General features: G+C 41.6%; 2 protein-coding genes across 11 annotated transcripts; one reads left to right on the forward strand and one right to left on the reverse strand.

The window, feature by feature from the left end:
- Positions 1 to 814: 814 nt before the first annotated feature.
- On the forward strand, positions 815 to 2633 carry LOC115672428 (protein ASPARTIC PROTEASE IN GUARD CELL 2). Its single transcript, XM_030594237.2, has one exon. The coding sequence runs from the start codon at positions 937 to 939 to the stop codon at positions 2404 to 2406; it is 1470 nt and encodes a 489-aa protein (XP_030450097.1). The 5' UTR covers positions 815 to 936; the 3' UTR covers positions 2407 to 2633.
- Positions 2634 to 4405: 1772 nt separating this feature from the next.
- On the reverse strand, positions 4406 to 12221 carry LOC115689272 (helicase-like transcription factor CHR28). Of its 10 annotated transcripts, XM_056312868.1 has the most exons (14): positions 12042 to 12220; positions 11760 to 11826; positions 11520 to 11640; positions 10722 to 10840; positions 10398 to 10626; positions 9718 to 10319; positions 9127 to 9198; positions 8977 to 9054; positions 7985 to 8891; positions 7457 to 7587; positions 6731 to 6952; positions 5871 to 6449; positions 5387 to 5596; positions 4406 to 4854 (listed from the first exon to the last, which is right to left on the reverse strand). In XM_056312868.1, the coding sequence occupies exons 4-14, from the start codon at positions 10773 to 10775 to the stop codon at positions 4750 to 4752; spliced, it is 3189 nt and encodes a 1062-aa protein (XP_056168843.1). In that variant the 5' UTR covers positions 10776 to 10840; positions 11520 to 11640; positions 11760 to 11826; positions 12042 to 12220; the 3' UTR covers positions 4406 to 4749. The 10 variants fall into 10 exon arrangements, with proteins under 10 accessions (XP_056168843.1, XP_056168844.1, XP_056168842.1 ...); XM_056312869.1 differs by lacking the exon at positions 11760 to 11826 and having other exon boundaries at positions 10722 to 10836; XM_056312867.1 differs by lacking the exon at positions 11760 to 11826.
- Between the last annotated feature and the right edge of the window lie 12834 nt (positions 12222 to 25055).

Raw genomic sequence — 25055 nt, forward strand, 5'->3', positions numbered from 1 at the left:
CATAATTACAAGCGTGGAACATAATTAGTATAATTACACTTCGGTCAATGAAAATAAAGGGCTCATGTTGCTAATTCATGGCTCGTTGATTAGGGTTTCTCCATCGGATCCTTTTGGCTTTCTCGTGTTCCCCAATGGCTCTGTTATGTCCATGTGATGATTTCTCACGTCAAGAAAAGAAGACCCAAAAGTGAAAATTTACCATATAATAGTGTCAACACAATTAGATGAACGATCCTTTTCTTTCAAGGATCGATTTTCTTGCTCATCGTCTCACCTATTTTCATACTCAAAGGGACAAATAGGGTCACTTTTCATGCTGCAGCATCAAATATAATACTCAAGAAAGAAAAGAAAAGCCCTAGATTTAGCAGAGGAAAAGATCACATTGAACTTGGGGAGTTTCTATGTCTAGCTGTGGATGCATAGCGTGTGCAAATTGCAATGCACATCTTAGACAAAGCACGAGTATTTTATTCTTCTTAGAAAAATAAAGAAAAAAATAACAATGTGGGTGTTCATATATAGCAGCAGCTGGTCAAAGATTTGCACGGTCTGTGCAAATTGGTAATCACATCACATCACAGCTCTTCAAAAGAAGGAGAAGAAATAAAATAAAATAAAATGTATTGAAAAGTAAAAAGAGAGCGGAAATTACAAAAGTCGAGCTACCACCACAAGGGACACCTCCCTCCTATCATTTTCTTGAATCACTCCAAGAACAAGAGGCCAAACAGCAGAAACAGAAGAACCCCATCACCTCAATTATTTCAAAACCCCACAAACTTTGTCGTCCCTTCAATCAACCTCCCTAAACCCAAACCGAATAAATCCCCTTACCTCACCTCATTTTCTTCCTCAGAGGACTCACCAAAAGAGTGCTTGTCTTGAAAAACCTCTCCAGCTCTTCCTCCTTTATCGACCAAAACCAAAAGGATGCAGAGAACAAGTGTGTTGCGAGCGTTCTTGGTCCTCCTTGTGGTGCTTCAGCTTCTGAGTGCCGCCGCCGCCGCCGCCGCCACCACATCATACCCGGACTTCCAGCGCTTGGACGTGGAAGAAGCCGTCGCGGCCACAAAAGCCCTCCCTCCCAAGATAAACGAGTACCACGACTTCTTCAACAAACATGATGTGAGCGAGAGCGAGAGCGAGCACGAAGGCGAGTACAAGCTGAAGCTAGTTCACAGAGACAAATTACCTTCCACCAGCTCCCATGGCGACTCTCATGCCCGCCGTTTCCACGATCGGATGAAGCGGGACGCCAAACGGGTCGCCGGGCTCTTCCGTCGACTGTACGGCGGCAAGGCCGGTGGGGCCGCCTATGACGTGGTGGAGGATTTCGGGTCCGACGTTGTCTCGGGCATGGATCAAGGGAGTGGTGAGTACTTTGTGAGGATAGGAGTTGGAAGCCCGGCAAGGAGCCAATACATGGTGATTGACTCCGGCAGTGACATTGTGTGGGTGCAGTGTCAGCCTTGCAGCCAGTGCTACCGCCAGTCCGACCCAGTCTTCGACCCATCCGGGTCCGCATCGTTCTCCGGGGTGTCGTGCAGCTCCACGGTCTGCGACCGGCTCGAGAACGCGGGCTGCCGCTCTGGCCGGTGCCACTACGAGGTGTCCTACGGCGACGGGTCCTACACCAAGGGCACCATGGCATTGGAGACCCTCACCTTCGGGCGGACCGTGGTCAACAGCGTGGCAATCGGGTGCGGGCACATGAACCGGGGCATGTTCATCGGCGCCGCGGGCCTGCTAGGCCTAGGGGGCGGTTCCATGTCCTTCGTGGGCCAGCTGGGCGGGCAGACTGGTGGGGCCTTCAGCTATTGCCTCGTTAGTCGGGGCACCGATGCGTCCGGGTCATTGGAGTTCGGGCGCGGGGCCGTGCCTGTCGGAGCCGTCTGGGTCCCCCTGATCCGTAACCCGCGGGCGCCGAGTTTTTATTACATCGGTCTAGCGGGCCTCGGTGTTGGTGGCATCCGGGTGCCCATATCGGAGGACACTTTTGGCCTCAATGAATTGGGCAACGGAGGAGTCGTCATGGACACAGGCACCGCCGTGACCCGGTTCCCGTTGCCCGCTTATGTGGCGTTTCGCGACGCTTTTCTCGCTCAGACGACGAACCTCCCACGAGCCACGGGGGTGTCTATCTTCGACACCTGCTACAACCTGTATGGTTTCGTGACGGTGCGGGTCCCGACCATCTCGTTCTATTTCTCGGGCGGGCCGATCCTGACGCTCCCGGCGAGGAACTTCCTGATCCCGGTCGACGACGCGGGCACATTCTGTTTCGCGTTCGCGCCGTCTTCCTCAGCACTTTCCATCATTGGGAACATACAGCAAGAAGGCATACAAGTCTCTTTTGATGGAGCCAATGGATTCGTTGGTTTTGGTCCCAACGTTTGTTAAGTAAATATGTAAAGAACTCATGGGTGAATTTTGCTAGTCTTAGTCTTACCATATATATTATTCGTAGAGTGTAGTACATAGATGAGAAGTGATGTATTAATGTCTGATTATGGGGTGTTTATGCATTGGTATGAGACTAGAGAGGTGGGGTGAGTTAGAGATCGATAGTGTAAAAGCAAATTTTAACTCCCACTTCACTAGAGTATAAAAATCCTGTCTTTTCCCTTTCTTTGCTTTCATCAGAGAGAGAGAGAGAGAGAGAGTGAGAGCCAGTTAGCACCAAGAGAAAATCTGCAGGCAGTCAAAGGAACCGCATCAAAAGGTCGTTTACATGGGTATTAGAGCAAACTTCTTTTGGGGCAACCTTCGAGGATCCAAGAGGCCCCTTTTACTTAAAATGCATAGTAGAAATGGTTCAGTCTCACCACTGCTGTTAGTGTGTGGACATGACCCTGACACACTGTGAATTGCATTAGCTTTCCCTTTTTCCTGTCATCCATGTAGACAGATTCCTCTCTCTCTCTCTCTCTCTCTCTCTCAGAGTGAAGGCTGCAGAGTTCGAATGATGAGGGAAGGGAGCCACCACCACGGTGGACATGTGAGGCCACCAATAGGGTTTCTGGTCTGCCCTTGGCGTAACCTTAAGTTGGGAGTGTATTCAAGCGATCACTTTTGCAAAGTCATTTGCTTTTCCTTTTTCCCCCTAGATTGACATTAAGAGTACTTTTACCCTTTTTGTTTTAGGGAAGATTAGAGAGAAGAAAGAACAGGGAAAAAAAGAAAAACATCATTAACATCTGAGTCTTTCATACCCCATCTCTCATTCTCTCTCTCTCTCTCTCTCTCTCTCTCTGAAATGAGGTTGAAAAAACAATTATAGAGGGTAATGTCATTACTGTGGTGTCAATTTGAATCCTCCAATCCTTGTGCTGTCGAGCAACAACTTTAGAGGCCCACAAAAGTCGGAAAATCTGGAGGTGAAACTGGTGAAAGGAAGGGAATCAAATAAAGCAAAATGTTGGGATTTGCTCAGAAATTAGGATCACCTTGGATATTCGTCAAGATCATTTCCCACCCTCAATTATCTTGGTACGGCACAGTGTCAATTCTTTTCCATTATTTTAATATTTTCTGGATCCCCTTGCTGGACTATTGTGACTAGCCCAATTTTTTAGGTCACTTTTTCACCCTTCCTGAGGCAAGACAAGGAGACAATCACAACTGGCTCAAGAGACATTTTCCTTACTAGCCAACTCACAAGACCAATATAGTCAAATGGGAACAAAATATGTTCGCCATACTTTAGTACCATTCATAATATGTTTTGACATATTAAGGTCCCGATTTTTGTTGACTTGTGCTCAAGTTTTGAACGGTTGTGCACGGAACACAACCATTCAATTTGAAACCGTCTCGCCCTCTTCCAAAAAGTGCCTTTATAATCCAAGTGAGCCATTAAGAGGACTTTTTCTTTAGAAGAAAAGGGGACCTCTTAGTTTTAAGTAGTCATATTTTGTGGCTTTTACGTCTGCTGATTGACTAGTTGAAGAGTTCTGCCTCATCTCCTCAACTAGCCACATGAGAAAACAAGTTTAAGCCAGAGTAATTTTCTTAGGAATGTTTTCATCCATTCAATCTTAGATTTGTCAAGCGAAGAAAAAAATGACATAAGAACAGAATTTTGCACATCAATGTATGCCCAGCTTATAAATTGTATGGGATGCACTTAATAAACTTGGGCACCCTTGTCATCAGCAGTTAAAAAATAAAAAGAGCAAGGCACAAGCAAGGGATGTCTCTCTACCCGTGTCCCTCATTTCTCCCTCCCACTCACTAGATTCAACATGGTACGCCAGATATTCGTGGTTGGAAAGGAGAATCAATAGAGATTAGATCCTGAACTTAATGCATCACAAATGCCAACACGAGCAGCCAACAAGAGCGAAGATCCCATCAAAGATGGGCAACATGAACCTCAGAGGTTTGCTGAGAGAGAATATACAGAGACAAAATAATCATATCATAAGCTATGAAAGGGTCTAATTCTATGCTAATCTAGTTTAATCTACAATATAATATTTACATGTTAGCCTGGTTGCTGCATCCACCGCCAACAAAAATCCCTTCTGTCAAGCTAAAATTCAGGCACGGGCAATCTAGAGTTTACTGCCGATGTTCTTGTCAAAACACCAGCGGCGGCAGGGGGTAATATGCGCGCCAGCAGATACTCAAAAATTCCTCCCTCCTCTGACTAATGAAAACTTAAATCACTCCCTTGCCCTTCCCCAGAAGTTTTCGGAATGAGAAGACTTACTCGAGCCAAAAAATGTGATGAGAACAAATCTATAACATAAAGAGGTATTTGAGATCTTCAACTGTTAGACGAGTTGCAGCACCACCTCCTTGGTCTTCACCAAAAGCAGATGCCACCATCTTTCTCTTTTCTTCCTGCAAATGACAACAAGCAAAATGAAGCATGTTAACGAGTTAATATCCTATCATCAAGGCGGATATTAAGGCCAGTAGAACAAAATGTGCCAAATGATGAACAAACTAAGGCCTCTTAAAGCATCTATTACTACGCATATGTTCCTTTGCTTAACCATAGTGATAAGGTGTGCATTGCTCTCTCGTCACATAACAATATGATTCTAGCGATGGCTAATTAAAATGACCAGAACGCATATTTGATTAACGATTGAGGGGGAGAATAGTAGACTTCACGGCAATGAACTGACCATCAAATATTTTATTGCATCTGATTGATGAAAATTATTACTTTCCTCAAATAGAGAAAACAGACGGTGACTGCACTGACGATAGTTAGGTTCCTTGTCTGGAGAAAATAAATAATCACTGAATTGATGCTACTATAAATTAAAGAACGGGAAATGAAACCGCAAAAGAACCTGCAAAAATGTCAGAGACTCAAGCCTAACAGAGCTTAGAGGAGGCCCAAAAGAGAAAGACCAAGCAGTACCTGCAGAGCCAAAATCCTATCTTCCACCGTATCCTTAATTGTGATTCGAGATACAGTAACTGGTCGAGTTTGTCCAATTCTATGAGCTCGATCAATAGCTTGATCTTCAGTAGTTGGATTCCACCAAAGATCCAAAAGAATAACATGACAAGCAGCAACCATGTTTAGACCAAGGTTTCCTGCTTTTAATGACATTAGCATAACGACTATCTGCAAAAAATTTCAAAGATTCAGGTGTCAAGCTCAAAAAAATTTAGGGGAAGACACAACGTGGTTCTCTTGTGAAAACAAAACAGGTGACACAAAATTTCTCGCTTAGCAGCTTCAAGCTCCAACTACACACATTAACAGCATATTCCACTAATTACGATAATTATGCAGGGGCCTTTCGTCTAGTGCAGTTCTGTGAGAATATGCGTATCCAAAGCAAAACTGACAGGCACTGAGAGATGATTGAAATGTTCTCCAACTATAGCAGCCAAACCTCAGGATCAGTGTTAAATTCCTTCACAGCTTTGTCTCTTGCAGAAAGGGTCATTGTTCCATCAAGTCGTCTATATTGTATGCAAAACTGGTTCAGATTTTGTTCAACCAAGTTTAACATACTCGTCCACTGAGAAAAGACAATTGCTTTAAATGGTCCTTCGGGAGGAGAACTCGAATAAACAGTTGTGTGCTTCACAGCTTTAACTCTGTATGTAGAATCCCCGGCGGCTGTATTTTCATAATCATCACAATCAATGGGACCATGAAGCTCTGCATCTGTACTTTCACCTCTGCATTGCGACTGTAAAATCTCAAGAAGAGCTTTGATTTTAGCTGAACTAAACTCATGCTGCATGATCAATGATTTGTCAGCTCGCTGTGAACTCGTTGAACCATTTTCAAAGTTACCGAAGATGCAACTCCTGAGAATAGCTTCAGAGAAAACATCTGCTGGACCGAGTGGTTCTTTACATCTATGTGCAGGACATGTATTGTCGTCACCAGTCAGATATTCAGACACACACTGATAACAGAAAACATGGCCACAGATAGTAACAACGGGGTGGTCCGGTGTATCCTGAAAAATACATAAACCTAAAACCATTAGATAGAGTACAATAAATCGATGCAGGAATACAGATTCCAAACTGTCAATCAAATGCGATAGATGACATATTCGTAGTTGAGATGTTAATTGATTTCTTCGGATTTGCAGACACACAAGCAAAAACAAATATGGCTGCAAAAATTAACACTGATTAGTAAAACTGCATTCTGGAGTGCAGACAAAGTGATGAGCACAGGTGTGCATGCACACATGGTCACAAACACATCTAAACACTTATAAAAAACACGTACATTACAGGCAGTACATGTGGACAAGGATGTCTCCAGGAGATCCAGGAGATGATTAAGCCTATTTCGAGGTAATTTTTTTGCCGCTTGCACAGAAAAGTTTCCAACAGAATCAGAATTGTATCCTTTGACAAGCAGTGGATGGTCACAAGCCTGTCGCAGGCGCAAAAGCATCAGAAGAATATTTGCATAGTTCTGTTTCACAGTGCCAGCAGCAGCATATGCCTGCAATATAGAACTAGACAATTAGGAGCACATATAGCCCAACATAAGAAAGAGGGACCACCTAAATTAATCAAAATACGACAGCATAAACTATGGAGACACAATTTGCAATATTACAGTGTAAATATGGACTGCAAGTATGCAACATTTCCAAAATGCAAAATTTTGATCAATAACATCACAATTAAAAGCAATAACACAATGATCAACACCTTGCTAGCATCCTTGGTTTGTTTCTTTTTTTTTGGGTGTCTTTTTTCTTTTTGTTTTTTTTTTGGGGGGGGGGGGGAATGTTAGCAGTTGATACCACAATATCTAACTAAAGTGGCAGAATCATATCCAAAATGATATAAACAGAGATCATCTTCCAAATAGTCCCAGTGGCAGCACAAAATATGACTAGAAAAAGCTCTTTTAAATGACTCTGAACGATACCAGTATTGCTAGTTTAATAACAAAAAACTAAAATGCTAGTGAGAAAATTTAAGAAGGTCCGTTCCTCACCTTGAATTGTACGCGTGAATTGTGCTCTAGTTGGGTGTAGAAATCCCTCTCTTCATTTGAGAAATCCACCTTAGCCAAGCATATTGTTTTTGGAGGCAATGTAATTATCGGCTCCCCATCAATCAATGTTCCTAGAATGTGAAAATAGCTCATCAGTTTCCTCAAATAAATCCATTATCCGAAATAATTTAAAGATACACCAATGACAAGCAAAATTACTAATCAACAATTCCAATCAAAGCATCCCAAATATTATTAAGCACAGGAGTTGGGCAGGATATAGAAAAAAACCAACGAATGTCTCACCGAGAATTTGAATTCAATCATGAAATCACATACTTCATATCAGCATTAATAATGCGAAGGTCCTTCCCATTTAATGTGCAAAAAGGAAAGCGGGGGGGGGTTGGTTGGTTGGGGTGGGGGTGGTGGTTCATGCCCCTTGCAGGAGGGAAAGAACTACCATCAAATGCTAGATCTAAATTTCTGCGAATAAAATATTGTACTGGTGCTAAAAAACAAACTCACCTTTTGTACGACGCAGCATTATAGCCCTAAGGATTGCTTGGAGCTTCTTGTAACCATGGACTGAATTTCGCGATATAGGAATCTTTATTGTCGTATAAAATGATTTATATGCAGCATATGGTTCGTACTTCAAGAATCTGAAGTAGCTATATAAATCATCGATTGCATTCTGTATGGGAGTTCCAGACAAGCACCATCTTCTTTTGGCACGAAGGCTACAGCATGCTCTAGCAACTTGGGTCCTGTGATTTTTTATTGTCTGGGCTTCATCCAAAATTACCCTAAACCACCCTACTCTAGCAAGTGCACCGCTGCTACAATCAAAAGACGAACTATCAAACCCTTTTCTACCCTTCTTCCCTTTCTTACTAACATTGATAGCTTTTTTCCTCTTCTTATTAGCTGAAAACTCCGATGACAATCCATATGCTTCCCCATTTCTTTCTTCAGCATCATCCTCATCAACCAAAGGTTGTTTAGGTACTTCAATAGTTACAATAGCATATGTCGTGACAACTACATCATAATTTGCCAGTTCAACAGGATCCTTTGTCCTATTTCCTCCATGATAGACCAAAACCTTAAGCTTGGCTTCCTCTGCAACTTTCTCATCCAACTCCCTAGCCCATTGCCGGAGAACACTGGCAGGACAAACAACCAATGTGCCTCCAGCGGGCCTCCGCTTACTGAATGCATGGGTGGAAGTACTCACTTCTGGAATAGGTTTAGAATCCTTGGATTCTGCAGGAACCTGGGATTTGTTCAAAGCATTATTACCATTATCTTCATCGTCATCCAAATTCAGCGCTTCAGTTTTGGGATTGGGCATGTTTTCTGGCTTTGATTTAGACTGTAGATACCGTTGCATTTGTATAAGGGCAATCATAGAGATGGTCTTACCAAGGCCCTGCATCATCCGTACAGTTAATCTAGGATAGAATAAGGGAAATGGTTGACAAATATGTAGGCTAAAAGAATTGGTAGAAATTGACCTGATCATCAGCCAAAATTCCACCCAAACAGTGCAAACTTCTTGTTTCCTTTTGAAGCATCCATGCCAAGGCAATTTTCTACTAATACAATAATTAGAGAAAATCCATATTTATCTCAGATAATGGAACAGAGATGGTATTTAGAAGCACCTGATGTCTTAAAAGAGGTACAGACAATAGACCATCGGGTAACATAGCTTCAAGTTTTGGTTGATTAAGATCCTGCAAGAGTTAATATATCAGGCTTTGACACTCAAATGCATATATTCAACATTGACAACTAAACAGATTGTGCACCAGCCCAAGCAGTTACCTCTCCATTTTTTTTAAACAAACTCGGATGGAATTCATAGAGTGAATAGATCTAGTACATGGAAAAGCAAGCCTAGAGGTTACTGGGATGTTTAACACGAGATAGCCAATGATATTAACAAACTCAAGCCCAGCAGGGATTGCTGGCTAACCAATCACCGAGGTTAGTGGTTCTTGGCTTCTTGCAACTAAAACTTAGCCGGCCAATATTAAACCAAGATCCTTGTGTACCGTATTGTCATTACTAATTACTTCTCCGAAAAATTAAGCTGTCACCACGACTTGAGGATAGCACACCTAAAAGATCAAAGTTCGCTCAAAAACTGAAATGCCACATGTTGATGAGTGCTGACCAGGAGAAATTAGCATCATAACGTTAGTCATCCAACATGTAAATTTTTATTAACTTGAAATTAACAGCAATAGTACCTCTAATGCCGCTTGATAAATCAGTCTCTCGTCATTTTTGGACACCTCACCAATCGCAGAATGAAAAATGGGATCACTTGAACCAGGAAACTGTGCAGCAGACACAGACTTCACGGGCATAATTGATGGTGGCAAGATCCTACTACTTTTTTCCTCAATCATGATAACTTCGTCATCAGTGTTCGTGCTCCAATGGTCTCTCATGTAGCTCTTGCTATCTGATGAACTCGGCCGTGAAGAGTTTCCATGAATATCATTAATACGACGATTGTCCACATTCTCTTCAAAAATATTTGCTTTATTAGTGTGCACATGTGGGTGGAAAGACGACGGAAGCGTTCTCTTCAAAGCCTGCTGTGATGAAAGTCTTTCATAATCACCAATAGGGCTACTAGAAATTCGCGAGTTTATGGCTGAAGGCAGAGCTGAATGCCCATTTTCAGGAAAATATCTAACATCATCAGCCTGTGAGCTTTGAGCAGAGGATCCAATGCCATCACTGAAGGAAGAATTTGCACGAGCTTTCGCTTGTGGAACATATCTCAAAGGGCTTCCAGAAGTAGCAGTTTCTTTAGGAGCAGTAAGCAATTGTCCATGAGAATCTAGATTCATCTCAAAGGTAATCAGTTTCTCCTATATTATATTGATCAAATTTTACTAAGAAACTTTCATTTACTAACCTGGCCTCCTAGTGCTCACACCAGAAGTCGAATTCGAATCCCATGGCGGTAGAACCCTTCTATCTTGGCCAGTAGTATTTCTTCCACTGTCTTCCACCTCCGTTTCGCTATCTGATGAACTTATCTCTATAGGATCCATCACCAACTTACTGCTGCCTAATTTACTACGCCTTTCCCTCTCAGCAGCAAATGAAGAGCAAGAACTAATCAACGAGCAAACCTGCCAATTCTTAGATATGATTATCATTGTTAACATGCAACAACGTGAACAGCAAAAGACAAGCCAAATCATTATGCTGCCAAAACTTAAATTTCTTGACTCACCAAATCTGCAAAAAACAGGGAGATCCAACAGCTTAAAAGAAAGGATCTCCACATTGAATCATTGAAATTACAGAGATAATCCCCATGGTCAGATGCACAGTCATCTCCACACCCACTGCCTTCAAGATTAGGACATTGAAATTATTCACTACATTCAATTTCCTCACAACTACACCTAAATTAAATTTGGAGGGGCATAAAAGTTTTACCTATAAAAATTTTCTTATCAGGCAAAAAGAAAAGGTTATTATAAAGCACAGGGGCAGATAAAAACCATGGACAAAAAGAAGCTCAAAGACTAGAGCTCGTTTACACCCAAGAATATACGTCCAGTGTCTGAAAATGAATAGTAACGAATGCATAGTATAGAGTCGAATTCACCAACTGATACACCATTCATTTACGTGGAGTTCCCGCTTTTTTTCTTTTCTCAACTGAATAGGATAACCACTACCAACCAAAACGAAGTAAAGACCTAAAAAAGGTCTAGGTTAGGCCGGTAGCCTACAAGTCAACAGCACACGGCCTAGCTATTAAGAAGGATCACCGGATTACTATTTCCTCACGCAATAATATCCAAAGTTCGCAATCCACTACTCCAACAGCTGTCAGTCCTCAGAACAATATGGTCTAGAAGGACAAATTACCCTCTGGCTCACTATGTTATTGATCATTCTCGTTTCCTGCATGCAAAGTGAACTTTTGCCGATGTATCTTTTTGCGGAGACTACCAATTTGCGAAATCATATTCCACATACCACATCTTTGGAACTCATCATACATCAATAGACTACCCACCAATTACCAAGCAATGCTTCACATACTGCCTTTAATACAGCTTTCAAGCAACCGCTCCCAATAATGCCGGAGGAATCATGTATTTGCAAAGACTAGGAAAGTGATAGCAGGAACCAACATCCTATCACACCAGCAGAAACGAAAGGCAGCATCTTTGTCCATGAGTTCATCAATTAAAAAATAGAAATTTAGTCAAGAATTCAAATGGGCCATCACTAAACAGCAAAAAACCACTCATACCACCCGTCCCCAGTCACGAGACCAATTGTCCAAACCCCGAAAAGGAAATCACGAAAATTGCGCCTCCCTGTGTTGCCGCCACGCACGACCATTGTTAAAGAAACAGAGGCGGGGGTCAATTGCGAAGAGGAATCGCGCAAAGCGATGAAGTCAAGGCTGCTAAGCACCGAAAGTTTCGAACTTTACGATCAATCTGGCGTGGAGACGCGAGGAAAAAGAGAGAGCGGAAGTAATTGAGCACACGACAAGCCAAGATTTTGACGAAGAAACAACAAACCCTACCTTCGATGGTCGATCGCCATTGAAGCCGTGGCCTCGCGGACGCTACTACCTCCGGTTCAGAGTAGCAGGAAAACAAAGATGGCACGACAAAAATCAAAAGAGGAGCTTCGCAGGCACGGACACAGAGAGAGAGAGAGAGAGCAACGGCAGCGTTTCGAATAGGCAAAGGCGAACTTGTCTTCGATTCAGGTTTTTCTTTTTATGAATTCTCTAATGCATAATATTTAAATGAAAGACCAAGATAAAAAGGTGAGCTTTAAGGACTGAGACAAAAGAAAATTACAGAGAGTCCAGACCAGTTCTTTAATTTTGGAAATTTCTTTTATTGAATTTCAGCTGGCAAATAAAATCTTTTTGGCATGAAATAAAATCCTCATGAAATTGGATGGAGAAGTAATTAGAGAAAGCCACATATATGTGTCAAGAGTATCGAGTTTATATGTTTTTTTTTTCCATTTGAGCTGAAATATGGATTTTGTTTCCTTTGCGTTTCGTTGAGAATAATATATATTTAAAATTAAAATGTACTTATCAAGAATTTAAGGTACTCTTAGCAAGATGTGTTTTTTCTTTTAGTATTCAATTCCAGAAAAAGAAAGGGGCAAAACATACGTCAGCCCTTTCTTTATTCTTTCCTCTTTTTGTCTTTGCTATTAGCAAAATATATGAATATCCCATTCTTACAGTCAACAGCCAATATGGGAATAGTCTTTCATACACCATCTCCAATTTGGGTTCCTATAACCTTAAGTGCTCTGCTCATATAAGACCAGGAACATCAGATTTTCTCCGCTCAAAATTGTGAAGGGCGTTTAACTAATCTTCGCTTTGACAGCATTTGGTCCCGTCACTCTGACCAAACCCAACAAGAGAATCTCCCAAGGAATGGCTTGATTCTGCAAGTGATCGCTTGACATGGCACTGTTCATGAAGAACATGTTGTGTGTATTTGCTTGGGCTATCCATTTGATATTTGTCAGTTGGTTTACCAAACTATTGTAATATGACTCTAAAGGTTTTTAGTCTGTTTGTTTTGTGTTGCAGGTTCTCTCAACTCGTTTACAGGATTGAAAGGGAAGTCACGGAATCTTGAGACATTGCTCGAGTGCAGGTGAAAGTTGTGGCGTTTGTTCTCGAATCAGTTTTTCTTTGTTCAACTAGGAAAGCCGATACTTGTCCGGCAACTGATCAGTTTTCGCGTTGACTAGCGGTTGCTTGTACCAAAAGGTATCCTCCAATGGCTGCTCTTAGTGTTTGTCGACGGTTGGCATATCCGAGACATTTGCAAAAATGAAGAAAGGAGGCTAGGTAAATGTCGTTTGACTCGTCGTGTGTTATCCACTTCAGTGACTTGTACTTCCGACTGAGTTGCTCCAAATTTTCATGTACTTACTCGTTCGTTCAGATTGGCAATTTGTTTAGTTTTAGTTTAGTTTTGAATTTGACACCTCAGTGTAATGTCCAGCTAGTCGATTTCCTATTAAAAGTTACGTATTCAATGATGAAGATGTTCGAATTTGCTTTCGTTTTGCGTAAAAAGGTGGCACTTATCCCTATGTCCCGACTGGCAATCCCAACCTGTTAACCGCTGCACAAGCCTTGAAGGTGCTCAACTCTAGCGGATCCGAGATAACTGTGCTGGGTGTCTCATATTCTGATCCTCCAGGAGACGGTCCGGTGATCTTGTGTTTTGCTAATTTCGAACTTTGGTTTCTCCATCTGATGGATCTGGACTTTTAGGCTGCAGCCACTTGATCCTTGGCCAACGGTACCGATCTCGACATGATTATTTTGATGATGAAAGAGGTCAGACTAACATGCCATTTGAGGTCCCTATTTGCTTGACTCAGATCCGATATGGTAGAGCTCAACTACCCTGCTCTTATTTTGTGATTGTGAAATTACATATGCGATAGGACTTCAAACATGCCCCTCACAAAATGCTTTTAATCTTCTGATGAAAGCAATTCATATTGCTTCATTCAGTGCTTCGTCTCGGGGCATATTATCATGTGCAACTTGACTCTGCTATATTCAAGTATCATCTTATTTTAAAGTTGAAAGCATAGTCATTCATGAAGAATATTCGAAGTGTCTGAAAATTCTTTCTTGCTTTGCTGGGCACGCGATGCCTTCTTGTTGTCTGCTTCCTTTGGCGTTGCAAGGAGATGACAGATGACATTGACCATTTGTTCTGTTTATCATAGGTCAGTCCTCTAGGAGTGACCGGCACTCGAGCATCTGTGAACGATCGGGTGAGAACTCTTTTACATGACATAAAGGAGGTCAGCCTGAATGGGAATCTCTCTCTGCTTTCATGGCTGTGAAAGTCTTCATCCTCAGGTCATCGACTTCCGAGGAATGCGACCCGGTTTGTTCAGATTATCCTCATTTTCAGAGTGGTCCTCACATTCGATGAATTTCTCTGCAGCATCCAGTTCTTTCTTTAGTTGTTCAGAGTGCATAGTGGCGACAACATATGGCCACAATGTGTTCTTCAGACAGGACATGATGAATTTGATCCATCCTCAGAATTTTAATCTCATCATGTTGTTTGAGGCCATTCATCAGTCCACTGCTGAATTCTATTGGACCTTGGAACCCTAGAAGCCCTTTAATTTGCCGCATTCACCGAAAAATTAGGCTCATCGGCATTCATCCGTTGACGTTTTCTTTCCTAGTCACCGAAGCAGGACGAAACAGCAATTCATGATTGATGCGCCAATCAAAAGTTTCGTATCCACCGGGCCGTGTTTGCTGTCACAGGCAACGACAAACCTGTTGCCGTCAGCTTCGGCATATCGCAACCTGAGCATGCAAAACGGGTCAAATAAATTTTCTTGGCCTGCTAATCCTAGTTCCCATGTCAAGACTGGGCTTTCATTAATCCGCACAGGTCGCGAGTTGGGGAGCCGATGTCATGATCGTCGGCATCGCAATGGTGAAACTGCTCGATGAAGCTGAATCTCCAAAACAAGGGCTAAAGGAACTAGAGAATTTCACCATATCCTTAAAATCTGCACTGCTTTGAGAGAGGGCTACATGTTTGGTTGCTCTGATGTAGCTTAACAAGCATTAAACCTTGCCTTTCGGCCTGCGAAACTACGTTATTTTCGTTTACAAGAGATCTGTTTATTTAGAGAGGATGTTAACTTCTTCATATAAACTCATGTGGTCATTAAATTTCTGTTGAAAACTTAATGACATGCTAAGTGCTAAGCCCAACTACTCCAGATCTGTGAACTTATTACAGTCCCGAGTCCTTTTCATCGTATACTGCTCCCTCATCTTTCAATCTTCGCCCATCCCCGCTAAGGCGTTGGATCCTCCAACACTAAATCGTCGCTCAACGCCTAAATCTTCACTCAACTCATTTTCAGTATTGAAAGGGAAGTCACAGAATCTTGAGACATTGTTCCAGTGCTAGTGAAAGTTGTGGCGTTTGCTCTCGAATCGACTTGCTTTGTTTGGCTAGGAAAGCCGAAACTTGTCCGGCCACTTCAGTCTTTGCGTTGACTAGCGGTTGTTTGTACCGAAAGGTATCCTTCAATGGCTGGTCTTAGTGCGTCGTCAACGGTTGGCATATCCTAGACATTTGCAAAAATGAAGAAAGGAGGCTAGGTTAATGTCGTTTGACTCGTCGTGCGTTATTCACTTCAGTGGCTTATACTTCGAACCGAATTGCTCCAAATTTTCATGTACTTTCGTTCAGATTGGAAATTTATTTAGTTTTGGGTTAGTTTTGAATTTGACACCTCAATGTAATGTCCAGCTAGTCGATTTCCTGTTAAAAGCTGCTCATTCGATGATGAAAATGTTTAAATTTGCTTTCGTTTTGCATAAGAAGGTGGCACTTATCCCTATGTCCCGACTGGTGATCACAACCTAGCTATTGACCACTGCACAAGCCTCGAATGTGCTCGACTCTTGCGGGTCGAACATAACATAACTGAGTTGGGTGTCCCGTATTCTGATCCTCTAGCAATTGGTCCAGTAATCTTTTGTAAATTTGAACTTTGGTTTCATCTTATGGACCTCGACTTTTAGGCTGCAGCCACTTGATCCTTGGGCAATGGTACTGAACTCGACATTATCATTTTGATGATGAAAGAGGTCAGACTAACATGTCACTTGAGGTCCCTATTTGCTTGATTCAGATCCGATATGCTAGAGCTCAACTACCCTGCTCTTATTTTGTGATTTTGGAAATTACATATGCGATAGGACTTCAAACAAGCCCCTCATAAAATGCTTTTAATCTTCAGATGAAAGCAATTCATATTGCTTCATTCAGTGCTTCGTCTTGGGGCGTAATCACTGAGTTCTTGTGCAACCTGACTCTGATATTTTCAGATTAATCTTACTTTAAAGTTGAAAACATAGTCATTCATGAAGAATATTCGAAGTGTTATTCATTTGTCCCTTGAAGCGTGGCACTTTTTAGAGAACGATGCGTGAATGTAACTGACTCAGGCCAGGATATAATGCAGCTGTCTTGAGGTTTCGTCATAACCCGTTTTGGAGATCATCTTCTATACTGTGGTTGCATCTGTCGCCAAATAGGTCGTTCCATAATTATCTTCCCCAATCGCTTTGTTCTCGTACTACAACCCGATTCTGATGTGTGGGATGTTCATATTCTACCATAAATGATGCAGGGATGCACGGTCATTCGCAGGTTTCTCCCTTTGCTTTTTCTCTTGTGACTTGAAACACTGATCATATGCACGTTGTGGCACTTTTTGCAGGGATCTACCATCTGCAAAACCTTGAAGAAAAATCTGTTTCTTTCCTTTTTACTTCCATTTGTCCAAGATGGGCAATTGATATGTCCAGTTTTTGCTTTTATATCCTTTTGGCCGAGATGCGGATATATATGTCCAGTTCAAGTAGTCTTGCACATACATGTATCAAAAACTTATCGGTCCTGCCCGTTTCTGTTTTGATTCGTAAGCTCTTCAGAGGCCAATTGGTTCATCTTTTCAGGGCTTGTAGTCCAGGTTTGTCTCATATTCTCGAGACATTATCTTGTTCTTCACCATTAGCTAATGTGAAATAGCTAAAGAAGACATTCCATAGTTACATTGACTTCTTGTGCGGGATTTAAATAGCAGATCCACTTCCAGATTGTTGAGAATTATACGCACATTTATCACATATGTTGCATGTCAATTCACTTAAACAAAATGATTGCTCAAAATGGTTTCTTGGCTTCGTAGTTTTCTTATGGTTGGTTATACTTTAAACTTAAGTATACTATTTAAACTACAATTTATCCTAAGATGGCTTGTTCCAGAAGTTAGTTTGGATCTGTGGAATCATATAATCTTACTCCATTTTCCACGACTATATGGTTCAGTTGCTGCTTACTACACCTAGTACTCCAACCAGTCGAATGTGAGCCATAGCCAGAGCCTTGGAATGATTCGTAAATCTCGTAAGATCCTCCGTTCTGTTCTTTACTTTCCATGTTGATGTGAGAGTTTGTTTAACAAATTGTCTCGGGGCTACTAAACTAACTGCCTCATTGGTGTTGATTATAGATATTCCGGGGACTCGAGTAGATTTCGATTGTACTTCTTTTCTTTATAGAAGCTTACCTTTGTGTTGTTGTGAATCGGGGGTAAGGGTTGATTCAGATGCTCTAGTTTGTTTTTTACAACGCGTAGTCCCTGGAAATTCTGTCTTGCTTTGCTGGGCAAGCGATGCCTGCTTGTCGTCTGCTTCTTTAGGCGTTGCAAGGAGATGACAGATGACATTGACCTTGTGTTCTGTTTATCATAGGTCAGTCCTCTGGGAGTGACCGGCACTCGAGCATCTGTGAACGATCGGGGAAGAACTCTTCTTCATGACATAAAGGAGGTCAGCCTGAATGGGAATCTCTCTCTTTGCTTTCGTGGCTGTGAAAGTCTTCATCTTCAGGTCATCGACTTCCGAGGAATGCGACCTGGTTTTTGCTGATTATCCTCATATTCAGAGTGGTCCTTACATTCGACGAATTTCTCTGCAGCCTCCTGTTCTTTCTTTAGCTGTTCATAGCGCATAGTGGCGACAAGATATGACCACCATGTGTTCTCCAGACAGGACACGATGAATTTGATCGATCCTCAGGATTTTAATCTCATCATGTTGTTTAAGGTCATACATCACTCCACTCCTGAATTCTATTAGACCTTGGAGCCTTAGAAGCCCTTTAATTTGCCGCATTCACCGAAAAATTAGGCTCATCGGCATTCATCCGTCGACATTTTCTTTTCCTAGTTACCGAAGCAGGACGAAACAACAATTCATGATTGATGCGCCAATCAAAAGTTACTTATCCACCGGCCGTGTTTGCTGTCACAAGCAACAACTAAACCTGTTGCCGCCAACTTCGGCATATCGCGGAACCTGAAGATGCGAAACAGGTCAAATAAATTTTCGTGGCCTACTAATCCTGGGTCCCATGTCAATACTGGGCTTTCATTAATCCATACAGACCACGAGTTGGGGAGCCGATGTCGTGATCGTCAGCATCGCAATGGCGAAACTGCTCGATGAAGCCGAATCTCCAAAACAAGGGCTAAAGGGACTAGAGAATTTCACCAGATCCTTAAAATCTGCACTGCTTTGAGAGAGGGATCAGTGTTTGGTTGCTCTGATTTAGCATTATAAGCATTAAACCTCGCCTTTCGGCCTGCGAAAGTACCTTATATTTGTTAACAAGATATTTGTTTATTTAGAGAGGATGTTAAATTCTTCCTATGAACTCATGTGGTCATTAAATTTCTATTGAAAAACTTAATGATATGCTAAGTGCTAAACCCACCAAGTCCAAGTCTGTGAATTCATTACAGTCCCGAGTACTTTTCATCGTATCCATCCCTACTGAAGCGATGGATCATTAGATCCTCCAACAGTAGATCATCGCTCAACGTGCTTCGTACAAATCGAACGAGTGCTTTGTCCCGACACCGTCCTCGACATCTCCAGACAACCTTCCCTCCGCATCAAGAACTCAAAACAAGAACGAGGGTGCACTCGAAAATCAGTATGAATCTCAACCCTCCTTCAGAATGCTCTTGCCGTGTTAGGACGCGACGGCGTTTTCTTCAGCTAAGATTATGGCAAGATGTACGCGATCACGACACGTTATAGCGGCGCGACGGAAACGAACCACCAATCATATGGTTAATTTTCATTGGTAATTGCACCAGTGACTAGATTTTTGGTGACCCAAGACCTCATTCTTGCCAAAATGATGGGAACATTCGAGGCATGAAAAGGTTGAAGTTCTGTGTCTTACATGGGCCCGATGGGTCCGTGCATTGAGGGTGTTTCTTGCTGGGATCATTCAAACACCCTACGTGCACGGAGGAGTCCTCGTACACTTGTCCTTTTTTTTCGATTCTGGTGTTACTTCAAGGACACACCCCATGGAAGAGCGTCCCTCTCATCTCGCATCTTCTTCCAAAAGTGACTACTCGTGCTCTACTTCGCCTCGAAAGCGACAGGTCGTTCTTCTGGGTGCTCGTTCTGGTTGAGCAAGTGAAGAGGGGAAAAAGAACCCGCCTTGGACCACGCCTTTGAAGCGTCGGGAGATCCCCCGGCGACCCCCCCGGTCCGAATCGAGGTCTTTGAAATCGTACCCCAATATGGATCGAGACTTGGGTTGTGAATTGATTGGTTTAGGAGTGAACTAGCCGAACAATGATGATGTCAAAAAGAATCGAGAAAAAACCGCATTAGTATGAACCGATCCAGTATTGGCGTAGTTGATCCGAAACAAACTTTCAAAACTTCTGCTGAGCAATAAACCAGTTTAGATTCCACGGTAGTGAAGTACCTCGGCCATAGTAAGATAAGGATTAGATCGATAACAATATACGAGCTAAATGTTTTCAGCGCCGAATGAAAGTGGATATAAGGACAAAAGAGTGTTATATGAACTACATACTCCTGAATAGATGCTCAAAGTCCAGTATTAAAGAGTACAGATTGTAGAGTACGTCGATAATGAAACTATCGGTCCATCATGTACAAAAAAAATTAGACAGTAAAGAACTCTCATCATCCAAATGCTCAAGATATTAGAAGGGGTCTTGTTATTGATGGATGAATATATACTTCACGATAAAAGATTGAACTTTCAAAACACCCATCAACACACTGCACGCGGACATGGACAGAAATCACGTAGGATGTCGGAAACTACGATACTTTCTTCATTAGCTACTTTTTTTCTTTTGAACTTAGTCATTAGCTACTTAAAGAGTGCCTTCTGAACACTTAGGCTGCGTTTGGTAACCGGCCAAATAGTAACTAATTCTATTCTTTTGTTCCCAGAATCAATTTTAGAACAGAAATCCGTTTGGTAAATTTTTTTTTCCCAAGCACAAATTTGCCAAACTTTTGTTTCCATAATCAGTTTTGGAACAGAATCAAGAAGTAAAAAAAAAAAGTAGCTCCTTGATTCTGGGAACAAGAATCAGAAATAAATAAAAAAATTCTTCTTCTTCTTCTTCTTCTTCTTGGTTTTCTTCCTGGCCTGTGGTCGGTCGCCGGCACCGGCGACCTGGCCATGGCATAAGAAAGGGGAAGAAGAAGAAAAAAAATAAAAAGAAAAAGAAAAAGAAAGAAATATTAAAAAATTCAAAATATTATTAAAATATTTTAATAAAAGAAATTTTGTGCGGTTACCAAACACATTTCTGTTATTTTTCTATTCGAAGAGTAGAAATTTTGGACAATTACTAAACGCCTTCAAATGCTTAGAAATTATTTCTAAAAATGAAATAAAAAAGAATCATTTTTGAACAGAAATTATTCCTGAGAATAGAATGGTTATCAAATGCACCCTTATTCCCCCCTACAGATCCTAGTAACGAATACAGAACACGGCATAGAAAGTCAGAGAGGTAGGACTTTTCATCGTATGACATAACACAACAAGAGAACCCAACCCGGAACAATTCGATTACAAAATTAACTACAAAAGGTCGAGAACTAGTCCCTCTGTTTTTTACCCTCATCGGGGAGAAAATGCAAAATAATAATAATAATAATTTATTGTTATCTGTTCCCAGCTGCATTGGTCAATGAGAGTTTCTTAATCACGACGGGGGAGCCCTAGAGATAGGGACAAGTCAGACAAAACGCAACGAGGAGAGCAAAGAACGACATGCAGAGAGGGTGTCGTGTAGGCCACTGCAAGAAGTCGTTATGGGCCTCATTCAATGCGGTACTCCTTTGGTCAAAATTTCATTTGTTTTCTCTTTTTATTTTATTGGGGATTGGCAATAAATTCACCACATGTGAAAACGAAGCAATCGAATTGAAAGACTGGACATTTTTAGCTGAAGAATCATCTTAATTGGCATTGTCAACCGTATAGAATTAAATATTCGGATCGCGCCAGCAAGGTAAATCGGTATAGACCGATACGATGTCAGAACTTTCGACCCTAGAACTTTCCATTGTACCTAAGAGTGTGCAAAGGAAACAGGAACTGCTCGAACCATCCAGAAAAACATTTCCAATCAAAAACAGAAAAAAAAAAAACATTTAAGAAAAATAAAAACCCTAAAATCCCTAATCTAAACCTCAACATCCATCAACTAAGTGCCTGTCTCGTCGTCACTCTCGCTTTGTCTAAGTTGTCTCTTTATCTCTCACTCATGACCTCGACTCTTAAGCTCAACGCTCATTGACTCACGGCCTTGATTCTCAACTCCCATTAACTCACAGCTGCACCTTCGGCCATTCATCACCTCCCTCTCTCGCTCTCGGTCACCTCCATTTGCGTGAAACTACCGGTTCCTGGGTGGGTCCATAAAACCAACGGGCGATTCCCGGTTCCAATTTTTCGGAATCGGTCTTTAGTGGGCAGTTCCTAGTTCCATGATGAAAATCGTCCACCCATACCATGCTCACCCCTTAATCGTACCACAGTAATTACCACATGGGGATATGGAATTGAGGCAGCATGACAATATCGATATTCGAACAAGTTGCCTGGCAAAAAGGCGATCAGGTTGAGATGAAAGAAAGTCCGTCATCTCTTGAAAGTTTTCTGTTAAATTTTGTCAATCGCTCCCCGAGCCCAAAATTTCGTAAAAAGTCTTTTATCTCTCCTTCCTAAAACTTCTACCTTTGCCGTTGAAGTGATGCTCGTTGGTAAAACTGAAAAGCACGTGCCGAAAATTCAAGTGCCGAACTTGAAGTGCTGTAGTATTTATATATTGGTGTCGAGAATGAAAATTTGTTTGATAGTAGATGAAAATCGAATGATAAATTTCATCGCTTTCTTGCCAAATTGGTATGGTGATCATTATTGGGAGTTTTGTACAATTTGTTAATATTCGAACCTCGTCGAATATTTCTTATAGCTTAATTAATTAAGTAAGCGCTTTTTTACTTATCGCGTTAAGTGATTCTTGACTTAAATAATCCAGTTGCTCGTTGGTAGGGATTATCAAACGTACTTAATGTGGTCACCACACAGGCCCCAGTCGAACTAGCATAAGTCAACTATTTTGTCCCGTTTACCCTTCATCCCTTTATTGACCAGTGCCTAAGGAGGCAAAGCTATGCAATCCATGCTTTGGCCAGAGAAAAAGATGCACCCAGAAAACCGCAGTAAAAACGCAGTGTAAATTGCTAAAGTTGAAACGGTTTGCCTCAACACAGTGACACCTAATTTTACTGTGTAAATGTCATTCCTTTACCCAATTTCCTGTGGATTTTATACTGTCACGCTATATCCTCGCTTCAATGTCTTCGAGATTCCAATTTATAAAGTGAATATTTCTTAGGAGAGAAAAGGAAAAGAAGAAAAAAGAAAGAAAAAGCCACCATACTCTTTATTCTTTTTGTGAAACGACAATCGTACAAATAGGCTTTAAACGTTGGTTCAACGTGTAATGTCGTTCTTGAATTTTTAATCTGTGCAATCCTGAATTTTGATCTAATATGTAATGTAATCCCTAGACTTATTTCTTTTAAATTTTGTGCCCTAAACTATTGATAAACGTTAGAAAATTCAGAGATTGCATTGAATATTGGATCAAAATTTCGGGACCGCATTAAGTAAATTAAAACTTCAAGAATGACATTGTACATTGAATCAAAGTTCAATGACTAATTGTGTCATTTGGCCATTTGTGAACTCAGCATTATGGACAAGTAAGTAGAGTGCTGCATGTTACCGGTCAAAGTTCAAGTATGAATCTAATTGACATGAGAAAGCAGATTGGACAAGTAAGAGAAAGCCTTTTAGTTTCTAGGGATAATTTGAGAGATGCCATGCTTATGAAATCGTAGGATTATAAATGATTGTCCTACTTTGACTAGTTCTAATCGAATTTCTATCATTTTACCACACTGCAATGTCCATCCATATGTCGGTCATGGTTAATTGGTCAAAGGTTCGAATGCAAATCATGTCCTTAAAGAGTTACATTTGCCGTATCAATTCAAAATAGATTTATCTCCCACAGACTACACCACCCCGCCCCCCAAAAAAAAGAAAATTCTTTGCCTCGATCTACACTTACATATCATCAACCATAGTTCTTGACAGCAAATGCTTCTTTGCCTCGATCTACACTTACATATCATCAACCATAGTTCTTGACAGCAAATGCTCCAAAAAAAACCAGAAAAAGAAAGGAAGAAACGAAAGAAGAAAGTAATTCTTGGTGGTCAATGAGAAAAATTATTGCTTATGATTGTGACTGATGTCATCTCTTAAGTAATTAGACTAAGCCCCCCCAAAAAAAAAATTATGTGCTTTGTTGGACCATGCATACCCCAAAATCTATCAGAGCATCCAATTTCAGATGAAAAAAGTGGATTTGCTTTTCCCCAAACAGAAGCCAAAATTTCAAAAAGGGGGGGATGCAAAGTACCAAAAAGACACACAAACATCTGTCCATCAACACCCAGAAAGCGAATCCCACCAAATTTGTGATTTTATTGAATTTGAACAAGCAGAACTCAAAATAAAGAAACAAATAAAGAGATCAAATAAAACAAAAAAAAATCCCTTATTGTCAAATCCTCAAAGCGAAGGACCATGTGCCCCCACCACAGTCTATACATACCAGCCGTAGACTTTTTACAGTTAGCGACAACTCTATCACTCTATACACACACACAAAAAAAAGCGGTCTTTCAGAGAGAGAGAGAGAGAGGGAGTACAGAAGCTCCACTCCCCATAAAAACCCCTCTCCATCCCCATCCTTGCACCTCAAGCCAATCCCATCACACCATTTCCCCCTCCCCTCCCTCTTTTCCGCAAGACACATTCCTTTCTGGAGTCCTCTTCCAGGTCTTGTTCTGTGGGAAAACCAGGGTAAAGAAACGGAGGAAAATAGAGAATGGGGGTGGCGAACATGACGGGGCTTTGCTTGGAAGCGAGCTTGGTGCTGTTGGGTGGGAAGAGGAAGCTGAGGAGCTTGTTCTGGAGGGTGAGGGCAGAGATGAAGAGGCAAGCACTGAAGAACAAGAGCATCATCATCTGGTCTAGGAACAAGAAGAAGAAGAAGAACCAGAGGTTCAGCTTCCAGTATGACCCGTTTAGCTACGCCCTCAACTTCGACAATGGCAACTTCGGTTTCTTCTGCTGATGATGATGGAGTGTCTGAACTTGTTTGTTTGCTTTTTTTTTTTTTTTTTGGGGAGTAGCAGTAGCGTGGAAGAAGATGGCAGAGGAAGAGGGGAGGTTGGGTTTTCTTTTCTTTCTGGGGGAAGTGTCTTGTCATGTTTAGCGACTAATGGGAAAGCTAAGACACCCTTTTGGTTGGTAATCAAAAGCTTCAGCTGGTTCGCTTCATTCGAACAGAGATGAATGATGAGCTCATCATGAATTTTCTTGTCTCCCTTGCTCTTGCTCCCTGCTTTAGCCTTTATCATGTTTTATCTGAGTGCATCACTCTCTGATCACCCACCTTTTCTGGAGACAATCAGAACGATGGCTGGTTTGAAAATTGTTTAGGACGGGGGATGATGGAGAGAAAACTAGGAGTCTTTTAC

Source organism: Syzygium oleosum, unplaced genomic scaffold (genome assembly GCF_021117445.2).
Source record: "Syzygium oleosum isolate NSW1041296 unplaced genomic scaffold, Sole_v2.1 Sole_v2.07, whole genome shotgun sequence".
Classification (NCBI taxonomy): Eukaryota; Viridiplantae; Streptophyta; class Magnoliopsida; order Myrtales; family Myrtaceae; genus Syzygium; species Syzygium oleosum.

What these genes read in the sequence shown, in the direction of transcription:
- LOC115672428 (XM_030594237.2), top strand. Translation starts at nt 937, where the DNA reads ATGCAGAGAACAAGTGTGTTGCGAGCGTTCTTGGTCCTCCTTGTGGTG.
- LOC115689272 (XM_056312864.1), bottom strand. Translation starts at nt 12,061, where the DNA reads ATGGCGATCGACCATCGAAG. An exon ending in AATGCTGCGTCGTACAAAAG is followed by an intron (nt 7,588 to 7,984) that starts GTGAGTTTGTTT and finishes TTCACATTCTAG; the next exon opens with GAACATTGATTGATGGGGAG. An exon ending in ATTCACGCGTACAATTCAAG is followed by an intron (nt 6,953 to 7,456) that starts GTGAGGAACGGA and finishes TCTATATTGCAG; the next exon opens with GCATATGCTGCTGCTGGCAC.